Source organism: Tursiops truncatus, chromosome 4, assembly GCF_011762595.2.
Source record: "Tursiops truncatus isolate mTurTru1 chromosome 4, mTurTru1.mat.Y, whole genome shotgun sequence".
NCBI lineage: Eukaryota > Metazoa > Chordata > Mammalia > Artiodactyla > Delphinidae > Tursiops > Tursiops truncatus.
The window spans coordinates 30,430,927-30,452,926 of NC_047037.1; the positions used below are offsets into that span (position 1 = coordinate 30,430,927).

The 22,000-nt window shown below is 37.3% G+C and overlaps 1 protein-coding gene across 3 annotated transcripts in view; it reads left to right on the plus strand.

Moving 5' to 3' along the window:
• Window positions 1–22,000, plus strand: part of STAG1 (STAG1 cohesin complex component) — a 419,314-nt gene that overhangs the window by 308,048 nt on the left and 89,266 nt on the right. For all 3 annotated transcript variants that reach the window (XM_019934217.3, XM_073803799.1, XM_019934218.3), the window contains 3 exons: window positions 15,294–15,392; window positions 15,906–15,985; window positions 21,393–21,500. In XM_019934217.3, coding sequence (XP_019789776.1) covers window positions 15,294–15,392; window positions 15,906–15,985; window positions 21,393–21,500 — 287 coding nt within the window. The remainder of the gene's footprint in view (window positions 1–15,293; window positions 15,393–15,905; window positions 15,986–21,392; window positions 21,501–22,000) is intronic.

Genomic DNA, 22,000 nt, shown 5'->3' on the forward strand with positions numbered 1-22,000 from the left:
AGTAACAATTACCAGTTTTAACAGAACTTATGTATGTCCACAAATTCTGGGGAAAACACCAATTTGATGTGGCCTATCAAAAAATAAACAAACATCAATTTAAAACAAATCACTAAACTGTGTCTGTCTGTAGAAATCCTCTGTCCAGATAAAGGAAGAGGTAGGTTTCTCCTGTACATTGTTGGTAAAATGATTTAAGGAGTAAGTAGTGTTTTCAATAGGATGATGTTATAAACCTCTCCTGTGATCTCCAATTGCTTTACTTAGAAAAGAGTGTAAGTATTAAATATTTATTTCTAAACTTTCCTTTTTGTCATTCCCTTTCTGATCACCTTGTACTTTTTTTCTCTGAAGATTGAAGTAATTTCCTTTCTCTCCTTTTAATCATCTGGTTGAAAGTGTTCATTGTATAGGCTGTAACCTCTGTCTTCAGACTCATCCTGTGCATTTTCAAATGAGCTGATAAAATTTCTTCTCATTTTTAAAAAAATTACATTTTAATTATCAATTGCATTTTTCCATTTTTGTTGAGATATAATCGACATTTAACATTGTGTTAGTTTAAGGTATGCAACATAATGATTTGATATTCTTTCTGTCTTGATTTTAGAATTTTAGAGGTTATAACCTAGTCTACCCTCCTATAAATAAGACAAACTTTTTTCATACTGCCAATTTGTATAAGTTCTGCAGTATTAAATTTTGGTCATTAGAAAGACGGACAATCTCTAACAGCTAAAGGAGTTATTAGAAATTCAGTTCATCTTTCTGTTGACCAAAACTTATTTCTAAATTCCTACCCATTGGTTTTAGTTCTGACATTGAGGGTGACACAGAATAGGTCTAATTTAGATACAGCTTTAGTAATCTCTGTGCTCTGCACTACGTATCTTACTCTCTTTTTGTATTTATGCTCATGACACTAGATTACCTTTCTTTGTCCTTTCCAGTTTGTAAATATGACTGTACTGTTTTTTGCTTTTAGCTTATGTGTACAATTCTTCTACTTTCTTGCAAATGCTTGATTACTTATATCAAAATCTCAGTGCTTGGGTGGGATTTATTTTCAGTTAGTCCATTTCATTTCCTCATCTTTGTGTTCACTCATCCCATATTCTGTTTCTCAAGTTTACCAAAAACCTTTTAGCTCTGTATATGTCAAGCAAATGACATCTGTTGCCGATCACTAGAAGTAGAAGTTCAAATTCTTTGCCCACTGCATACTGATCACCAAGGAAAACACAACACAGTCAAGCATTGGATGGAACAATGCTTTACTCATATGGAGAAGGGACAGAGCAAGATTAGCTTCAGTAGTGTCAGTCCCCCATGGTCCAGCAGTTGCCCTTCATGCACCCCTCTTGTGCCACAGAACTAAGGACCCTATTCTGTCCTCACAGGGGACAGATTTAATAGTGGGGTTGGCCAGGTGCCATATGATGCACACACTTAAGCAGAACAAAAGAACGCACATTGGGTCTAAAACGGGAGTGATATTCCCACACAAGGTGATAAACCCAGCACAGTCCATGAAGACTCTTATTACTTGATAAGGAAGTATTCCAGACCCAAGGCCTCTTCCTGTGAAGCCAAGTGTGGGTCAAAACACTGTACAGGAGACTGCCTTTCCCAACAGTCTACCCCTCACCCCTGCTCGACCACTGACATGGCAGATAAAGCATGTCAATCACCCACCCCAAACTTGAAGGCAGAATTGGGTTCACCAGGGTCCCAGAACAATCTGTTTGGATGTGGAGTGTTCATAGAGCCTTCCTGTCATTAGGAAACAGCACTTTACCAGGCCCGTTAGGAGAGCCAGACCCAGGAAGACAGTCAAGCCACCCTAGAGGGTGGTCTTCAACGTGCATTAAGCCAGCTAAAGAGGTCAAATTGTGAGTTTGGGGAGACTGTGTGTGTACAGCTGATAACCATCCCTCCTGAGCATGGATGTTCATCAGCTCAGTTTTCAGCTTCCCCAAATTGTTGACGTATACACAGTAAGAAATGCTGACAATAACACAAACACCACCTTGTTCTGCCAGCAGGTAATTGAGGGCTATTTAGTTATCCATCACCACCTTGACTAGTGAGTTCAGTGAGTCTCATTGGCTTGGATGGCTTGGGCATAGTGTTAGCTATTTCTGCTATGGTTGAGGACAGGTTGTACACCCATTTTTTTCTAGGGCCTGCATACCTGTTCCCAGTATTAGAATTTGGATAGCAGAATGAAACCAGTGGTTAGTTTGTCTTCCCAGGAGGATACTGTGAGCCACTTTGTAATACATCAGCAGAAGGGGTCCTTTTCAGCCCTCTCTGCAGTTGCTGACATGGACAGTCAGCCTTAGAACTCTGAGGCAGCAATCCTTCCCCTGGAGGCAGACATTCTATTGCCCATTGGGGTCCACAGAGAAATACATAACCCTGAGGGGTGCAGGGGACACATGTCAGGGATTTTGTTCGGATAATGCTGACTAGTCCAGTTATATACAGCCTTGGCTTGCTTTTACCATGTGGCTGCAGGGAGAGAAAAGTTACATACTGGGCATCCAAGTCCAAAATGTCGGTATAGATCAGTAATAAGCATTCTTGTACAGGGTTTTTTTTCTGTCACATCATAGGAAATATTAAAGTAAGGGACTCCGGAGCATGCCTGCTTCTGGGCCTGTATCAAATGAGTGACCCAGCTATTTGACCCATTGACAACTTGAGGAAGTTCTGAGGAGTTTTGTGTCAGCCAGGCCATTACAGTGGGAATGCGGAACAAGAAGGAATTCATTCTGTGATGACAGATCCCAGCATTGTTTAAGTTTTCCTCCTCTGACTGTGGCTGTTGTTGTAACAGACACAGCAGATGATTCTGTAGGAGTGAGAAGAGGAAAGATTAATGTTTCTACTCCTCTCCCACTTCATGAATCTTCTCAGGCCAGAGCTACTCTGGTCTACTGGTTGTGATACTAGCTGCCCTGGTATTGCAACCCAAGCCAGATGTTACCTCCTCTGTGGGCACCCAGTGCCTTTGTGGCTTGACACAAACTTTTTGGCCTCAGTTGACCAGTCTAGGGAAGGACTGCACAAACTTGACATGTCTGTTAACGTCACCCACCTGATTGAAAGGGTCAGTGTGCCCAGTACTACTAGAAGGACCCTCGCTAGCACCCTGATACTCCTTGATTTCATCTCCCGCCTTTGTGGTATCCCATAGGAGGGAGGTTCCCCAAGGTAAGTATCATATCCAGACTAGAATCAAGGGGCCCTGTCTGGGGTACAATCGTAGGCAGAACTGCAGATCACCCCAAAGACGTACACTCCAACAGGAAAAAAGAAGAATGAATGACATGTTGAGATTGTGATTTTGCAGGCACAGCCTAAGCACATGGCTGCCTAGTCCACTTCCACCACAACCAAACTCAGTATTTCCCAACGTGTGTTGCAGTGCCTGTTTTCCTTGCACTGGAGTGTTTAGTAGCCATAGTCCCTGAGAGTGTGCCCATTGTCTTGCTTGGGCAGTGAAGGATGTTCCTTGGTCAGAGTGAAGTCCCATGGGGTATCCAAAAATATGACATAAATTTTATTCAAGGACAGCTATGTTTCAGCATCCACATGCCAGACTGGAGTAGCTATACAATAGCCTGACTAGGTGTTATGGCAGTGAGGCATCATCTTTGCCTGTGGCTGGTGGTCAGGGGTTTGATGTGAACAATCTGCCAGATCCAGGTGAGTCCCAGTCCTTGGTTAATGTGTCCCAGTTCTTCTCTCTGGATGATTTGAGTATATTGACAAGAATCACAAGATTGTACTACATCCTTAGACTTCTGGGTTATCTCTTGGGCTCTGGCCCATTTTTGCATCTGAAGTAGACTCCTTTTTCCATCGATGTACCCACCAGGCAATTGTTGCAGCCCACTGGGCACAAACTTGATTGACACGAGTCCATTTATGTTTTTATTTTAAAAGTTCCTTTGCAAACACAAGCATGTGGTCCTTCACAAAAACATGCTACTAAAAAAAGAACAAAAAAAGTCAATGAAGAAATTAAAGAGGAAATCAGAAAACACCTCAAGACAAATGAAAATAAAAATACAGCTTGCCAAAATCTATGGGATGCAGAAATGCAGCTCTCAGAGGGAAGTTTATAGTGATACAGGCCTACAAGAAACAAGAAAAATCTCAAATAAACAACCTAACCTACCATCTGAAAGAGTTAGAACAAAGCCCGAAGTCATCAGGAGGAAGGAAATAATAAAGATCAGAGAGGAAATATAAAAATAGAGACCCCCCCCAAAAAAGACAACAGAAAAGATAAATGAAATCAAGAGCTAGTCTTTTGCAAGCATAAACAAAATTGATAAGCCTTTAGCTAGGCTCGTTAAGAAAAAAAGAGAACCCAAATAAACAAAATAAGAAAAGAAAGAGGAGAAATTACAACTGATACTCAGATATACAAAAAACTCATAAGAGAATATTATGCACGGTTATATGCCAACAAATTGGAAACCTAGAAAAAAATGGGTAAATTTCTAGAAACGTACACTTTTCCAAGACTGAATCTGGAAGAAATAATCTGAGCAGACGAGTCACTAGTAGTGAAATTGAATTAGTAATCAAAAAGCTCCCAGCAAATAAAAGTCCAAGACCCAATGGCTTCACAGGGGAATTCTACCAAACATGTAAAGAAGAGCTACTATCTATCCTCAAACTATTACAAAAAATTGAGGAACACTTCTGAATTCATTCCATGAGGCCACCATTACCCTGATACCAAAACCAGACGAAGATATTACCAAAAAAAAGAAAATTACAGACCAATACCTGATGAATATGCAGAAATTCTCAACAAAATATTAGCAAACCTAATTCAACAATATATAAACAGGATCATACACCATGATCAACTGGGATTTACTAGAAGGATGCAAGGATGGTTTAATATCCACAGATCAGTCAATGTAATACACCACATTAACAAAATGGAGACTACAACCACATCATCATTTCAATAGACATAGAAAAGGCATTCGACAGATTTCAACACCTATTCATGATAAACACTCTAATCAAAGTTGATATCAAGGAAACATATGTAAACATAATAAAGGCCATTTATGACAAACCCACAGTTGACATCATACTCAACAGTGAAAAGCTGAACGCTTTTCCTTTAAAATCAGAAACAAGAATGCTCACTCTTGCCACTTCCATTTAACATAGTATTGGAAGTCCTAGCCATGGCAATCAGAGAAGAAAAAGAAATAAAAGACATCTAAATTGGAAAGGAAGAAGTAAAACTGTCACTGTTTGCAGATAACGTGATACTATATATAGAAAACCCTAAAATGACCACCAGTATACTATTAGAAGTAATAAATGAATTAAGTAAAGTTGCAGGACACAAGATTAATATACAGGAATCTGTTGCTTTTCTATATACTAGTAATGAACTATCAGAAAGAGAAAGCAAGAAAACAACCCCATTTAAAATTGCATCAAATGGAACAGAATAGAAAGTCCAGAGATAAACCCATGCACGTGTGGTCACCTAATCTATGACAAAGGGGGCAAGAATATAAAATGGAGAAAAGACAATCTCTTTGATAAGTGGTGCTGGGAAAACTGGACAGCTACATGTAAACGAATGAAATTAGATACTATAAATCTCTTAGACGAAAACATAGGCAGAACACTCTTCGACATAAATCACAACAACATCTTTTTCAATCCACCTCCTAAACAAATGGGACCTAATTAAACTTAAAAGCTTTTGCACAGCAAAGACTGTGCAAAACGATAAACAAGACGAAAAGACAACCCTCAGAATGGGAGAAAATATTTGCAAACAAAACAACCGACAAGGGATTAATCTCCAAAATACAAAAACAGCTCATGCAGCTCAATATCCAAAAAACAACCAACCCAGTCACAAAATGGGTAGAGGATGTAAATAGACATTTCTCCAAAGAAAACATACAAATGGCTAAAAAGCACATGAAAAGATGCTCAAAATCACTAATAGAGAAATGCAAATCAAAACTACAGTGAGGTATCACCTCACACTGGTCAGAATGGCCATCATCAAAAAATCTACAAACAATAAATGCTGGAGAGGGAGAAAAGGGAACCCTCCTACACTGTTGGTGGGAATGTAAACTGGTACCTCCACTGTGGAGAACAGTATGGAGGTTCCTTAAAAAACTAAAAATAGAGCTACCATATGACCCAGCAATCCCACTCCTGGGCATATATCCAGAGAAAACCATAATTTGAAAAGATACATTCACCACAGTGTTCATTGCAGCACTATTTACAGTAACCAGGACATAGAAGCAACCTAAATGTCCATCAACAGAGGAATGGATAAAGAAGATGTGGTATATATATATATATATATATATATATATATATATATGTGTGTGTGTGTGTGTGTGTGTGTGTGTGTACACACACACAATGGAATATTACTCAGCCATAAAAAAGAACAAAATAATGCCATTTGCAGCAACATGGATGGACCTAGAGATTGCCATACTGAATGAAGTAAGTCAGACAGAGAAAGACAAGTATCATATGATATCATTTATATGTGGACTCTAAAAAAGGGTACAAACAAACTTATCTACAAAACAGAAATAAAGTTACAGATGTAGAAAATAAGTTTATGATTACTGGGGGTAAGTGGGGGAGGGATAAATTGGAAGACTGGGATTGATATATACACACTACTATATATAAAATAGATAACTAATAATGACCTACTGTATAGCACAGGGAACTATACTCAATACTCTATAACAGACTATATGGGAAAAGAATCTAAAAAAAGAGTGGATATATGTTTATGTATAACTGATTCACTTTGTTCTACACCTAAAACTAACACAACACTGTAAATCAACTGTACTCGAATAAAAACTTCTTTAAATTGCATCAAAAAGAATAAGATACCTAGGAATAAGCTTAAGCAAGATGGAAGACCTGTACTCTGAAAACTATAAAACATTGATGACAATAACTGAAGATGATACAAAAAAATGAAAAGATATCCCTTGTTCTTGGATTGGAAGAATTAATATTGTTTAAATGGCTATACTACCCAAAACAGTCTTCAGATTGCAGTCCCTATCAAAATACCCATGACATTTATCACATAACTAGAACAAATAATCCTAAAACATATATGGAATCACAGAAGACCCTGAATAGCCAAAGCAATCTTTAGAAAAAAGAACAAAGCTGGAGGTATCATGCTTCATGACTTCAGACTACACTACAAAGCTACAGTAATCAATACAGTATAGTACTAGTACAAAACCAGACACATAGTTCAATGGAACAGAATAGAGAGCCCAAAAATAAGCCCATGCACATATAGTCAGTCTTCAACAAAGGAGGCAAGACTGTACAGTGGAGAAGATACACTCTCTTCAATAAGTGGTTTGGGAAAACTGGACAGCTACATGTAAAAGAATGAAATTAGAACATTTTTTCACACCATATACAAAAATAAACTCAAAATGGATTAAAGACCCAAGTGTAAGACCTGAAACCATAAAACTCCTAGATGAAAACACAGGCAGGACACTCTTTGACATAAATTGTAGCAGTATTTTTTTGGATCTGTCTCCTAAGGCAAAGGAAACAAAAGCAAAAATAAACAAATGGGACCTAATTAAACTTAAAATCTTTTGCAAATCTTTTAAGCAAAGGAAACCATCAACAAAATGAAAAGACAACCTACTGAATGGGAGAAAATATTTGCAAATGATATGGCAGATAAGGGGTTAATATCCAAAATATATAAACAGCTCATACAGCTCAATATCAAAAAACCAAGCAGCCTGATTTTAAAATGGGCAGAAGACCTGAATATACATTTTTCCAAAGAAAGCATACAGATGGCAAACAAGCACATGAAAGGATGCTCAACATTGCTAATCACCATAGAAATGCAAATCAAAACCACAGTGAGATATCACTTCATGCCTGTCAAAATGGATGTCATCAAAAATACCACAAGTAACAAATGTTGTCCAGGATGTGGAGAAAATGAAACCCTTATACACTGTTGGTGGGAATGTAAATTGGTACAGCCACTATGAAAAACGGTATGGAGGTTTCTCAAAAAACTAAAAATAGAACTACCATGTGATGTAGCAATTCTACTCCTAGTTTTATGTCCAAAGAAAATGAAAACACTAATTTGAAAAGATATGTGCATTCCAGTGTTTGTAACAGCATTATCTGCAGTAGCCAAGATATGGAAGAAACCTAAGTGTTCATCAACAGATGAATGGATAAAGAAGATTTGGTATATATACATTGTATGTGTGTGTGTGTGTGTGTATATGTGTGTGTGTATATATATATATACACACACACATATACACACACACACACACACACACACACATACATACATACATACAATGGAAGATTACTCAACCATATAATAGAATGAAATTTTGCCATTTGCAACAACATGGATGGACTTGGAGGGTATTATGCTTAGTGAAATAAGTCAGACAGAGAAAGACAAATTCTGCATTTTCACCTTATATGTTATATCTAAAAAATGAAATGAATGAATATAACAAAACAAACAGACTTACAGATATAGGGAACAAACTAGTGGTTACCTGTGGGGAGGGCCAGGATAGGGGTAGGGATTAAGAGGTACAAACTACTATGTATAAAATAAGTAAGCTATAAGGATGTACTGTACAACATAGGAAATATAGCCAATATTTTATAACTTTAAATGGTGGGTAAATCTATAAAATACTGAGTATGTTGTACACCTGAAAGTAATAATTATAAACCAACTTAACGTCAATAAAAATTTAAAAATAAAAAAAAGGTCCTTTGCCATGAGTATCTACATAAGTGACATATGTTTTTTTCTTCCCAGGGAGCAAGCTGCTGCCATAGTTCTTTTCCCTATATGGGGGATCCATTAATAGTCCAGTCTTTTAGTTGCCATTTGCCTGACCAGATGGCTAAGTCATTGGCAACAGCCCATTTGTTGGTGAAAAATGTATCAAGGAATGGTAGTAGAGGTGGCCTGCACTGCCATTACCACAGTGCAGAGCTTGACCTATTAGAATGCCCACACCTGATAGTCAAAAGATGGCCATTTACTGGTTCAGATGGTAGCTGCAACCCAGCAGACCTCATCTGCCTTTAGTTTCACAGAGCTGTCAGTAAACCATGCCATAATGTCACCTTTGAATCTTGGGCCTTAGGAATTGCACCTGCTGTGCCTAGGGCCTGGACTTTATCTGGATTTATAGTCAAATTGGTACTAATCATTCTGTCAGTGACTAAGTGCAGCACTGTAGCCACCATGAAATTAGCATTGTAGCCATGTCGTTAATATAAGGGATGAATAAAACTTCTGTAGTACTTGAGCTTATTGAAGATCAAGCCCTGCCCTCTGGTAGCATATTACAGAAGAATTTAGGTATCCCTGCAGGAGTATAGTAAAAGTATATTGTAGGCTGTTCAGTGAGAACAAAAATTGGTCATGACCTCATTCTTCAGAGGGATCGAGTAGAAGGCATTAGCCAGATCAGTCAACAGCATACTTGTTTTCCATATGGGTTGCACTGTCTCAGTGATGGTGATAGTATCAGAAACTGCTAGGGCAAAAGCTGAAACTTCTACATTTATCCTTTGGTAATCTGTCAACCTCCAAACTCTGGAGGCCTTCCTTACTGGCCTGATTGGGCTGCTTGTATTGTCTCGAATTAACAGAGCGATGTCCTTTTCCCCACCGTAGATACAGTATTTTTGTTGAACAACGCACCATGATTTGGCCAGCTCTGGAGCAGGCTAGGAATGCAGCTGGCCCATTAAGCTTGAATTTGTCCTTGTTGTGGTACGTACCGCTTGAGGCAATGGTGGTTTTCAGTACCGTACACAGCCAAAATGTTAATGCCTATTACGTATTCAATAGTAGGAACCAGGATCATCAGTACCTGAAATGGTCCAAAGAATCTCATCCACAAATACATGTGGACTTGTCTTCCATGGGTAACTACATTCTTCCCAGACCTACTATTTTAATTCTGCCTCTATGGGGACCTGTCATTTGGGCACCAGTATCCAAAGGCCCCATAAAAGTTTAGCTCCCCTCTCCCCTTTTCCCTTCTATCTTGACAGGGGCATAGGGCCTCTGGTCCCCAACGGGGATCCAGAGATCTTGGCCCCATCCCTAACTGTGTTATTCAGCCCTAGATAGTTAAAGTCTGCAGTGCCCCTTCATCAAACAGATGCACCAACCAGGCTGTATGAGACTCCCCTGGCTCCTGTTCATATCCGTCCTTCAGTTTCCATATTTCACTTTCGAAGAAGGACTTCATTTCAACCGTTTTGTTTTCAGCAGTGCCATAGGTGGTTTTGCATTGAGTGAAACAGGTTTTATCTGAGGCCTGTAAGCCACCTGGATCAGGTAAAATTTCCTGCATGGGACCCCTTTACTTCTCTCAGACATCATTTGTGACCCTTAAGACACCTTGAGAGTTGGGGGGCGTGAAATGGGAGCGCAAATGTGACCAAGAGCCCAGATTATTGTTTCCCTACACTTTTTAGGACCCATTTCACATTTCCACCCTCATGCATTGCACCAGCTTTTCCCTGTTAACAGAGAGATTATCAATATCCCTATTTATCCCCATATGGCCAGAGGGAGGCCAGCACATCAGTCAGTTCATCACCACCACCCCACCCCCAGAGCCAGCTGCCTAGCCCTTTCATTCTACGATGCCATGGTGTTTTTTGTTGGCTACTGTATCTCTTGGTAAGGGAGTGTTCCAAGGCTAAGGCCTATTCTTATGGAGCCAAGTGGAGGTCTAAAGACTACATGAACAAGACTCTCTTTCCTAATAGTACATAACAATGTCCCTCTCAAGACTTCTCTTTTTACCAAATGAAAAAGGGGGGGGAGGTGTTAAAAGGAAACTTTTGAAGGTGATGAGTGTTTATTGCCTTGATTATAATAGTACCATGCATGTATGAATATGTCCAAATGCATCAAACAAACGTGAAGTTTTTTGCATGTCAAATATGTCTCAATTAAATTGTCAAAACATAACAACAAAGACTATCTTCTCTGTACTCCCTTCACCCCACCACATAAAAAAAAAAATCTGCTCCTTGACAGGCCACCTGAATTTGGTTCATTTATTCCCATTGTGGTGTTAACATTATACATAGGCATTTTAATAACAATCAGCATTTTCTCCTAGAAGCATGAAAATTGTCCCTTTAAAATACAACTCATTATGAAATGATGCCATTATGCTACACAATACTTTTTATAGCTCTTAACATTTTTTTCAAAAATAATTTTGCAAAAATGCTGATAGATTAGTGTCTCTGACAAATATGCCCAGCTCCCTCCCTCAACAAATTATTTTATTTTTCTGTGTTTCTTTTTTGTTTTCTTATTTTTATATTATATAGTTATTCATTCAAAAAATATTTATTGAGCAGCAGCTATGGGTTAGGCACTGTTAAATAGCATTCAGATCTGAATAAGATTTTGTGTAATAGCAAAACAACAAAACATTTATGTTTTGTAGTAGAAATACCTTCAGAGTATAGTAGAGCCCCCAAATAGAGAAATTAACAAAAATACAAGTGATTTTTCATCTAAATTATTGCTAGACATTATTATTAAGTTATTTAATTAAGTCCCTGTAATGTACCAAGATTTGGTACATTAAAGAACCAAGATTTGGGAGGAGAAATAGTTGATTGGGAGGCATCGTTGGACAAGGTGTAGATAAAACTCGACTGATGTCTTTGTTCTACCTATAATTTGCTGTGTGAACTTGAATGGATAGAGTAATTTCATCTTTTCTGGCCTTGTTTTTAAATTTAGAGTTACAAGTAAGGAAACTTCTTACATGCTGTCTTACATCTGGGGTTATGATTTTACTTTGGGTCAACTGTCTTTAGTCTTTTGCTTATCTGTTGTTGATCTCTTGTGATTATAGATACATATTACATAATACTTTTGTTGGCTTTCCACATCTTGCCTCCAGGAAGACCATATCTTGTGAGTCATCTCCATAGATCCCCATGGGCTGCTCTTCAACATTGCTGCCCATTATAATTATTATGCCCACCTTGCATCTACTAGTTAGTTGATGCTACTTTCTTTCTGCTGTTCTGTGATCTCATCATCTTCATTGTACTGGAAGCCGAATTCTGTTTGAGTATCTCCTAGTGCCAGCTCTAGCCTACAGAATACAGCTGTTATGGAGTTTCTCAGCAATGCCTGTGCCCCCATCACCAGTCTTTTCTTTATTGCCTTGGTAAACAATATTCTCTGGGCCCTCCTGAGGAACATACTCAACTAGTAGGTCTTCTGAGTTTATACAACAGATCCTTTATGGCATACTTTACTGTGTTTTAAATGCCTTTCTTCACAGTCTGCCACAACGATTCTCGGATCTCTTATTTCATTAATATGCAACGTTGCTTTTTCCAGGAGTCATCCAGCAATGCGTTAGGCCATTTCCATGGGCCTTAAATCCTGAGACAAGGGAGAGTGCCCTATATCCAAAAACTCTCTCGTATCCTGTTTGATATTCCCATTTCCAGTCCAGTACCTTCAGCAGACACTCTCTTGGTTCTTACTGGTTCAAGTTGGCCCATTCCTGCAGCACCTATAGCATATAATCCTTCTCCTCCTTTAGCAGACCCAGTACTTCCCCATTTGGGCTATGCTGAAATTTGACCTTAGCTTGGAGCTACAAGGGAAGGTTAGTATAGAGCATGAGGAGGGCTACTAGCATTGTCCTTAAGGTACTTGCTTCGCTTGAGGTTTCCATATATTCGAGGGGAGGGGTGGGTGGAGGAGGCATGCTACCCTCTAACATGAAACTTATTTGCAGACCCACAAGTTCATGGGAAACTTGGAGTTGAAGGTTATCAGCTGCATCCACCAGTTATTCTTTGAAATTGCACTTCTTTCCTATATGGCCCTGATTTTGGCGTAGACTTGCCTGGGATGCAAAGTCCCTTAAATTCTGCCACCCTTAAAATTGAGTTCTGGGTCTGGTCTTCAATATGTTCAGCTCTTTATCTGCAGGAGATAAGGATCTCATTAAATGTTGCCAGTTGTTGATTTAAACTGGTGATTAATTAGCCTGTCATTTTCTCTGTTTAGCATCTCAGTGACAGCCATAGTCCTTAGTCCATAGTCCTTATAGTTATTAATTACCCTCATCCCTCAAATGCTTGGCATGTTGTACAAGCTAAGTGCACATCTCCATTCACCCGCAAGTGAATTAGCAAATGGCTGCTATTCTGTGTCAGAGACTATCGTTAACTTCACTTACAACCAGAAATTGAGTCCTTCCTCATAGTAGTCCTTCCTTCAAGTGATCCAACCTCAGAATCCCATCATTGAGGTCTGCTTCTTAGGACTACTCTTGGTACCAACTGTTCAGGTCACATTCCTTAGAAGCCCAGCCTTAGTCAGAGATTTTTGTGCTAGTGATACATTGAAGTTTGTATTCTCCTGAGAAGCCTCTAAGAAAGTGAGGAATATAGGATTAAGCAGGAGACACACTAACAGAAATGTGGTTTCAGAAGAAATTTTGTCTGAGCATCGTCTCAGAAGGAATTTTGAAAAATAAATTGCACCTCAGAGGTTGTACTGTCCTGAGGCAAGGAGGGTGGGCTCTTTTACCCTCCTATATCATTCCCCACTGGCTATGAGCCTCATCCTGAAGGAGGGAAAGGGTGTGGACAGGAGAGGCAAGGTAGAGCATAGGAATCTTTGTACCAGGTGGTTCTTTTCAGCCATGGTCAATTCTCCAGAGAAAGATGCAGGTAAGCGCCATTAGCTGTCAATACAGGAAGAAGCAGGAAGATTAGCCTTGTATATTAGGATTTGGACATCTGGGCGGGGCCTCAACAGCATCTACCAGAGGTACCTCCTATGTGCTAGAGACTTTACCAGCAAGCATTATCTCATTCAGTGGTGTGCTCGAGCTACCTTGAATCAGCTTTCAAGAGAGTGATTATGCACATCCATTCACTTATATGAGTTCAGTATCATTGGTAGCTTGAAATTGGCCATGGAGGGAGTAATCACATCACAGAAATCTGCAAGTGCAACAATTCAGGGCCCCGTCCCCCAGAGCTAGTTGTTAAAACTTTTACCAGCATTCAAATTTTATAACAACCTTATGAAGTCAGTATCATATTTTATAAATGAGAAAACTGAGTATCAGAGTGATTAATATACTTGTCATCTCTCATGTAGCTACTAAGCTATAGAATTGGAAATCTAGCTTTGTCTGGTTCCAAAACTTGGACTCCTACTGTTACAACATGTTGCTTTTTTTTTTTTTTTTTTTTTGGCTGCCCCGGGTCTTCATTGGGGCATGCGGGAATCTTTAGTTGGGCATGTGGACTCTTAGTTGCGGCATGCAGGCTTCTTAGTTGCGGCATGCGGACTCCTAGTTGCAGCATGGAGCCTTCTTAGTTGCAGCACGTGGACTCAGTCCCAGCATGCGAACTCTTAGTTGTGGCATGTGGGATATAGTTCCCTGACCAAGGATCGAACCCAGGCCCCCTGCATTGGGAACGTGGAGTCTTACCCACTGGACCACAGAGAAGTCCCCAGCATGTTGCTTTTTGAACACAGAAACTTCGTTCTCTTTTTAATCATTTGAGAGTTGGCTAAATTTCTAGATGACCCGGAATGCACTTTGATCACCAACACCTTCTACTCCAAGTTAATGATTTTATTATATTTCCCTAGTAAATAGCAGCCCCAGGACACATCACTCTATCATTTTGCCTCTGTTTTTAAACATTCTTCCCTTTATCATGTTTTCTTAACTGCTCTTTCTGGAAAGTAAAAGGTATCCAGTAAATATTTGTGAAATGAATAAATGATGACCCTTTAATATGAAATTAGATTTTTCTACAGGAAGGACAAATTAACATACCCTTCTTTAATTAAAATCATAGGTCAGAAATTCTCTCGAGGTGCCACAGTATAATGTGGGAGGTATTTCATGTTGAACCAGAGTTGATACACATTTGAAAAAGGTGTAGCTTACTCTCAAGTAACTAAGGAATTTTTAATGCATTTTTAATTAAATGTAAGTGCAAATAGAATTGCTTGGTTCCACCTTATGTTGAATTACAATATGAAGTAAATTGAATGATTAAGCTGAAAATGACTTTAGTCTTCATATAGACTTGAAAATCTTTTCAACTTTTATGGCATAGAATTGACTGCTTCTGTTGTGTTTTTGTTTGTATTTCTGAAGCAAGGAGAAGTCAGGCTGAAGTGTTTGAAAGCTCTACAAAGTCTGTATACCAATAGAGAATTATTCCCCAAATTGGAGCTATTCACTAACCGATTCAAGGTAAGATGCTTAGCGTGTTTTCTTTTTCACTTTAAAAATGCTCGTTTTAGCTAGTTTAGCAAATGGCATTACCATAACAAGTGTTTAGGTCATATTCTTTACTGCATATTCTTTAAATGAACCTGTATTAAATAGATGAATCTCTGCTTTACAAAAGATATTACCAACATGAGTTCTTATTCATTACCTTCAATAGAAGGCTCCTGCTTAAAATAAGATTTTTTTCATAGACAGCTTTTTTATAGTTATATTAATTTTGCAAGGTAAGGTTTGTCTCTGTTAGAGAATGCCAGTTGATGAAAAAAATTTTATATTATAAACATTTATGACACCTCCTGGTGTGTGCATAGGACTATGATAATATGGTTTCAATAGTAAAGCTTTCCATTTAACCTAATCATCATTAGACTAATCTATCATTAGTCTTCCATGAACTCCCCCAAAGACATTACCTCAGATCTGTCTCCATTTACTTTCTGTTCATGGTTGGTTTGATGTATAACTTTTCTTCAGGATCGCATTGTATCAATGACACTTGATAAGGAATATGATGTTGCTGTGGAAGCTATTCGATTGGTTACTCTGATACTTCAGTAAGTATAATATTTTAATTTAATCTGCTAATATATTAATGTTTTTTCCCAGCATTATTGATGTACTTCGCATATATAACCCTAATATATATTCTTACCACTTTAGGTTTTACTTTCACATTTTAAGGTTAGGTTTGAAACAAAATGTTTTGTTTTCTCTTTGTTTTTTATTTTGAATATTGTCTATTTTCTTTACATAAAAGTTCTTTTATGCAGTATCAGAGAAGTAACATACTTCTGTTTAAAGAGAGAGAAGGCTTCAAAGGGATAGGTTTTTCAAATAGGCTTCTTTGGAATGGTATAGAAGTAGGAGAAAGGAAATAAGGCATTTAAATTGTGTCATTAATATGATAGAGATTTTAAAATAGGAATAGTTAGTTTCATCTATAGAGCTTTGACTAAAAACTAGGAAGAATCTATGTGAGAGAATGCAAGTGCCGGCAAAGTCATTACAAATCCTCCCCTCCCCGCTTTGTGAGGCTATATCTGTCATACACCAAACACCATGTATGCCAGGGTCTGTTGTTGTTTTGATCTCTTTTTACCTCTTTCTGCTCTATTACCATATTCTTTGTTGTTGTGGCTTTATACTCTAGTATATGTTGTATGTTATAAATATGGCCTCTTAGTGGTTTGTTCCTTCTTCTTTGCCTTTCTTTTAAAAATCCACTTAGCTACTTGTGTATTTGTTTTTTCTTCTTTATGAATTTTTAAAGTACTTTTGTCTAATTCCTCAGAAACTTTGGTTGGGAGTTTAAATATTAGAACTCCATTTAGGGACTTCCCTGGCGGTCCAGTGGTTAAGACTCCATGCTTCCATTGCAGGGGACACGGGTTCGATCCCTGGTTGGGGCCCCTAAGATCCCATAGGCTGCATAGCATGGCCAAAACAAAGAACTGCATTTAATTTTATGAAAAATTTAGGAGAGAATGGAATTTTTTACAATTATGTATTGTTTATACATAAAAATGATGTATTGCTTTATTTAGATCTCATTAGGTCTTTTATATAAGGTTTAAATTTTTTCCTAGAGGTATTGTACATTATTTACTAGGTTAATTCTTAAATACTGTATGTTTTTATTGTTTTATTGTTATTTGATTAGTATTTAGTGTTAAAAATATTTTCTACTTAGTTATTCCTAAGGCAAGGAAACATTCAATTTTTATGTTGGTCTTTTATGTGCAGCTTATTAGAACTTTTATCCATGTTGATGGTTTGATTGTATTGAATTTACTACGTAGATTATTATATGATCTGCAAACAATTTCAGTTCTGTCTTCTCCTTTTCTAACCTTAAAACTTTTGTTTCATTCTCTTGTCTACTTCCATTAGCCAGGACTTTGAACACTATGGAAGTATCACTGATAGTGGATTTTTTTGTTCTTGTTCTAGGAAGGCATCTAAAGTTATTTCTGAGATAGGTTTTTGATATGATAGAAGTTCTTTTGTATTCTCAGTTTTCTGGGATTTTCCTTTCATACATTGTTGAGCCTGAATAAAATTGGTAGATTTGTCTAATGGTGATTTACACCCATGCATTTCTAGAATAAATCCTGTTTGAACATGACATATTTGTTTTCATTGTATTTTGTTTAAATGCAATGTTACATTTAATATCCTATTTAGGATTTTCACATCTGTGTTGTGTGTAAATTTGACATAATTTTTTTGTTCCTTACCCAACTTTGAAATCAAGATATATACTGTTTGTAAAATATCTTCAGTAGTTTCTCACCCTTTTTCTGTTCTGAAATAAATTTGCTATGACAGATTAATTCCTCCTTGAAATTCTGAGAGAATTCTTTTGTTAAAGCCATGTCAGTTTTAAGTTTCTTTTGAGAGAAAGGTCTTTGATTACCATTTCTACTTCTTCAGTGGTTATCTATCTAAGTTAACCTTTACTTCCTCTTGTAATAATTTTGGCTTTTCATATGATTTTTATAGTATATCAGTTTTATCACAGTTTTCAACTTTATTATTTGATAGCTTATGATATTTTTATTCATAAAACTATTATTTCTTTTGTTATTTACATCGTTCATTTTATTTGTATCCTCTTGATCAGTCATGGCAGAGGTTTGTCCATCCTACTGTTCTTTTCAAAGAACTAGCTTCTTTTAGCTATTTCTTTCTTGTTTTTGAACAATCGTATTTAAAGTAACAAATATACCTTTAAGTACTACTTTACTAGTCTCCTAAAAATTTGGACATAGAATATTTTCATAGACAATCAATGATAAGTATTTTGATTACCTTTATGATTTTCAGTTTAAATCAAAATTATTCAGTAGTAATTTTTGTTCTCCCTAGATCGGATTGTTTAAAGCTGATCTTTCTATTTTATTGTATTATTTGAGAATGTGTTCTGAGTACTTTGGTCAATTTTCTGAATTTTCTAAGTATGTTTAGAAACAATACATATCTGTGTTGTGTATATAGTTATTTATATTCATTACTTTGAATTTATTTAGAGTCATTCAAATTATCTATACCTTTGCTTATTTTTGTCTACTTTTTCAGAAGGATGTGTTAAAGTCTTGAACTACTATTGTTCACTTGTCTTTCCTTTTCGGTTGTTGCTTGGTATACTTCAGAGTATATAGATCAGTACCTCTCTATTCATGATTTGTACATCTTCTGATAATATTCACTTTATCCTTACATCTCATTCTTCCTTGTCATTTATGAAGAATTTTTTCCTTTTCAAATTCTATTTTAAATTATTATGCCCCCTAGTTATAGTTTACTTGTAAATTTCACAAGCTTATCAATGTCTTTCCCTTGAACAAAAAATACCCACATTGCAACCACTTGTATTTTTCATCGGAATTGTCTAGAGTTTAAAATCTATTGTTAAGGATTACTTTTTTACCCTTTTTTGGGTTTTTTTGCTTCCTTTTTTTTATTTAGTTTCAGTAATTGCTCATTTAGACAGGAGTAAACTTTGCTTTGATAGTGATAGTACTTCTTCCCTTACTTCCAAGGAAGAGTAATTCTCTCATAGACTCCTCCAGTATTGTCTTTTCAGGCTAGTTTACTTCCTTAAAGAGTATTTTCAAACCATCTAAGACCTTGTTTGGCTAAAAAAAATCATACTTCCATCATGAATTTAGAAAATGGTTTGGCTAGTTTCAAAAGTCTATTTTTAAGGTTTTTTTCTATGTTTTCATTGGAGGAAATAAGGGCAAAACGTGTCTTATATAAAAGTATAGTTATGGCCCTCCAGCTGTGTCAGATGACCTAATAATTCATTAGGTATATTGGTCCTTTTATGGATTCCTCAGAGAGCTCTCCCTTTTGCAGAAGAGGGAGATGTCATCCTGGAACCCACAGAAGTCCTTAGGATGGACCTCCAAGTGAGGGTCCTTGGCTTCCCACAGGAAGGAATTCCAGAGCGAACCATAGTAAAGGGAAAGCAAGTTTATTTAGAGAGATACACATTCCATAGGCAGAATGAGGCCTGTCTCAGAAGGCAAGAGCGGCTCCAGGGCACAGGGTCTTCTGGGAAGGTGAGCTCTGCCCAGGGGCATGGGGTCATAGGTTTTTATGGGTTAAGTAATTTCATAGGCTGAGTGGGAGGAATATTCTTGCTATTTTGGTGAAGGGTGGGGATTTCCCAAGAATTGGACCACTGCCTACTTTTTGACCTTTTATGGTCCTCCTCGGAACTGTCATGGTGTAAGAGGGAGTGATTTTTAGTATTTCAATGAAGGTATAATTAGCTAAAGGTCAGTGATCCAACTGTTCTCAAAGCCACCTTGGTTTGAGCTGGTTCTAGCCTATCTTAGCATCCCAACAGCTGCTCCCCTTCTTCATTATCTAGCATTCTGTGTCCTGTCCCTTTCCTTCCTGTCTCATCCCCACTCTAGGTATTAATGACAATGGGAAGTTCCCCAGAGTGGACAGTGCCTCCTCTGGCTATTTACTGTGTGACTCAGCGCCTGACTTTCAGGTTTCCTCTGTTTGAGTTGCTTGCCCTTTAGGTGGTCTTGTTGGGCAAAATGTCTTTTAAAACTATCCAGGCTGGTTCCCTTTAAGTATTCCATATCTGGCCTAAAGGAAACATGGAAGAAGTATGGATTTCTACTCATTATATTGCTCAATCTCCTAATGTCTACTTATATATTATTTTGGTGAGAAATGAGCTAAGGTTCCCAAAACTAACTCTCCAGTCTCTTATAGCATTGCATGAAATGATCTGGCCTTATTTTTCTTGGCTTGTGGACTCTCTACCAGAACTTCCCCAAAACAACAAGTTAAGTCACCTTTAACATCCTGTTATACCATCTTTAAATTCTTTTTCTCTGCATCTGTTAATTCTTCTTTTGGTATAGATTACTTTCCTTTCACTTATGAGCTTAGATTACTGAGATATCTTGTTAAATTTTTTTTCCTATGAGTTTAACTTTATCCTGAGGGTATTAGCTAATTGAGTTGATGATATACATGTAATTAAGTGAAGAGGTTAAAACTTAGGCCTTGTTGAGAGGGGGGAAAAAGTGTACTTTAAAAAATGCTTCTGTCTGTCTCCCATCCTTGATATTCAGCTCTTTTTCTTTCAGAACTAAAGTTTCTCCCTTATACTATGATGCAGCTACCTTATTCTGCTGCAAAGGTCATTCTAATTTATATTTGTCAGATCCCTCGATCTCCTCCTAACCTCTAGGCATCTCCAGAGAATGAATTTATACCCCTACATCTTGTCAAGAACCTGTATAGCCCAAGAATTCTGTAGTCATCTAGTCATTAATCTATAACCCTGTCAGACATTTTTAATCTCATGTTAATAATCAGGAAATAGATGTTCCCTCTTTAGGAAAAAAATACTTAAAGATACATTCCAGCAAACCAAGAAAAGTTTCAAACTTTAAGAATGCATGAATAGAAAGGTGGGAAATTTGTGTTAATAGAGGAGTGGTTATGACTAGTGAATCCATTTTACATAGAAAGAAGACTAAATAGTATTGTAAATATTGTGATAAACTATAATTTAAAATAGACAGTTCTGGAAAGAGTTACATAGTACAATAATAATTTAACTCTGTAAAACAGGGGCAAATATATGACCAGTGCCTATTAACAAAAATCTTATGCACATTTAAAGAAACTGAGCTAAACTGGGCTAATATATATCCCAAGGTACTAATACTCATTGTCCATAGGTGTGTATGGGAAGAAATGTGGACATTTTATTTTCTTGTGTTATCTGTATTTTCTGAATTTTATATAACAATTAAGTGTCTTTTATAGTTAAAGAGAAATATTATTTTCAAAGTCAGACTAAAAAGAGACAAAAATAAAGTCAGCATGCTTGAGCTTTTATAAAGAACCTTACAAAATGTTAATCAAGGTAGAACTGACAGTAACTATTTTTGGCTCAGTGTTACTTTCTGAATTTTTCAGTGGAAGTGAAGAAGCTCTTTCCAATGAAGACTGTGAAAATGTTTACCACTTGGTATACTCAGCACATCGCCCTGTTGCTGTGGCAGCTGGAGAATTCCTTCACAAAAAGTGAGTTAATTCTCTTTGAAACCAGGTTCCACTTTCATATGTTGTTTTGTCGTTGTTTTACAGTTAATGAAAGAAAGTAATAGTGACTGAAAACAGTGCTAGAAGTGGCCATTGCCCCAAGTTCTGGGGGTTATAATATTCTCACACCTACGTGCACATCATGAATCACATCCCTGAGAATGATGTCCCTTGTGATATATTCCTTTGGCCTGAAATCTAAAAGGATGGTTCTCAGCTAGTCAGCTTAGGCGTGTGAGTGGAGAAAGGAGAAGTGCTTGAAGTTTATAAAGACTCCCCTAAGTAACTGATATTTTATTTCACCAAATTTTTTTCCCTTTTAAAATTCTGAGTTCTCATCTTCTCAACATTGGTAATTTAAATATCCTCAAAACGCCTCCCAAATTTTCATTTTTCTCCATTCTGTCAGGATGAGGATTATTTTAATCAGTAATCCATAATGATGCTAAAAATTATATATGCAGTTACAGTTTAAAAGCAAA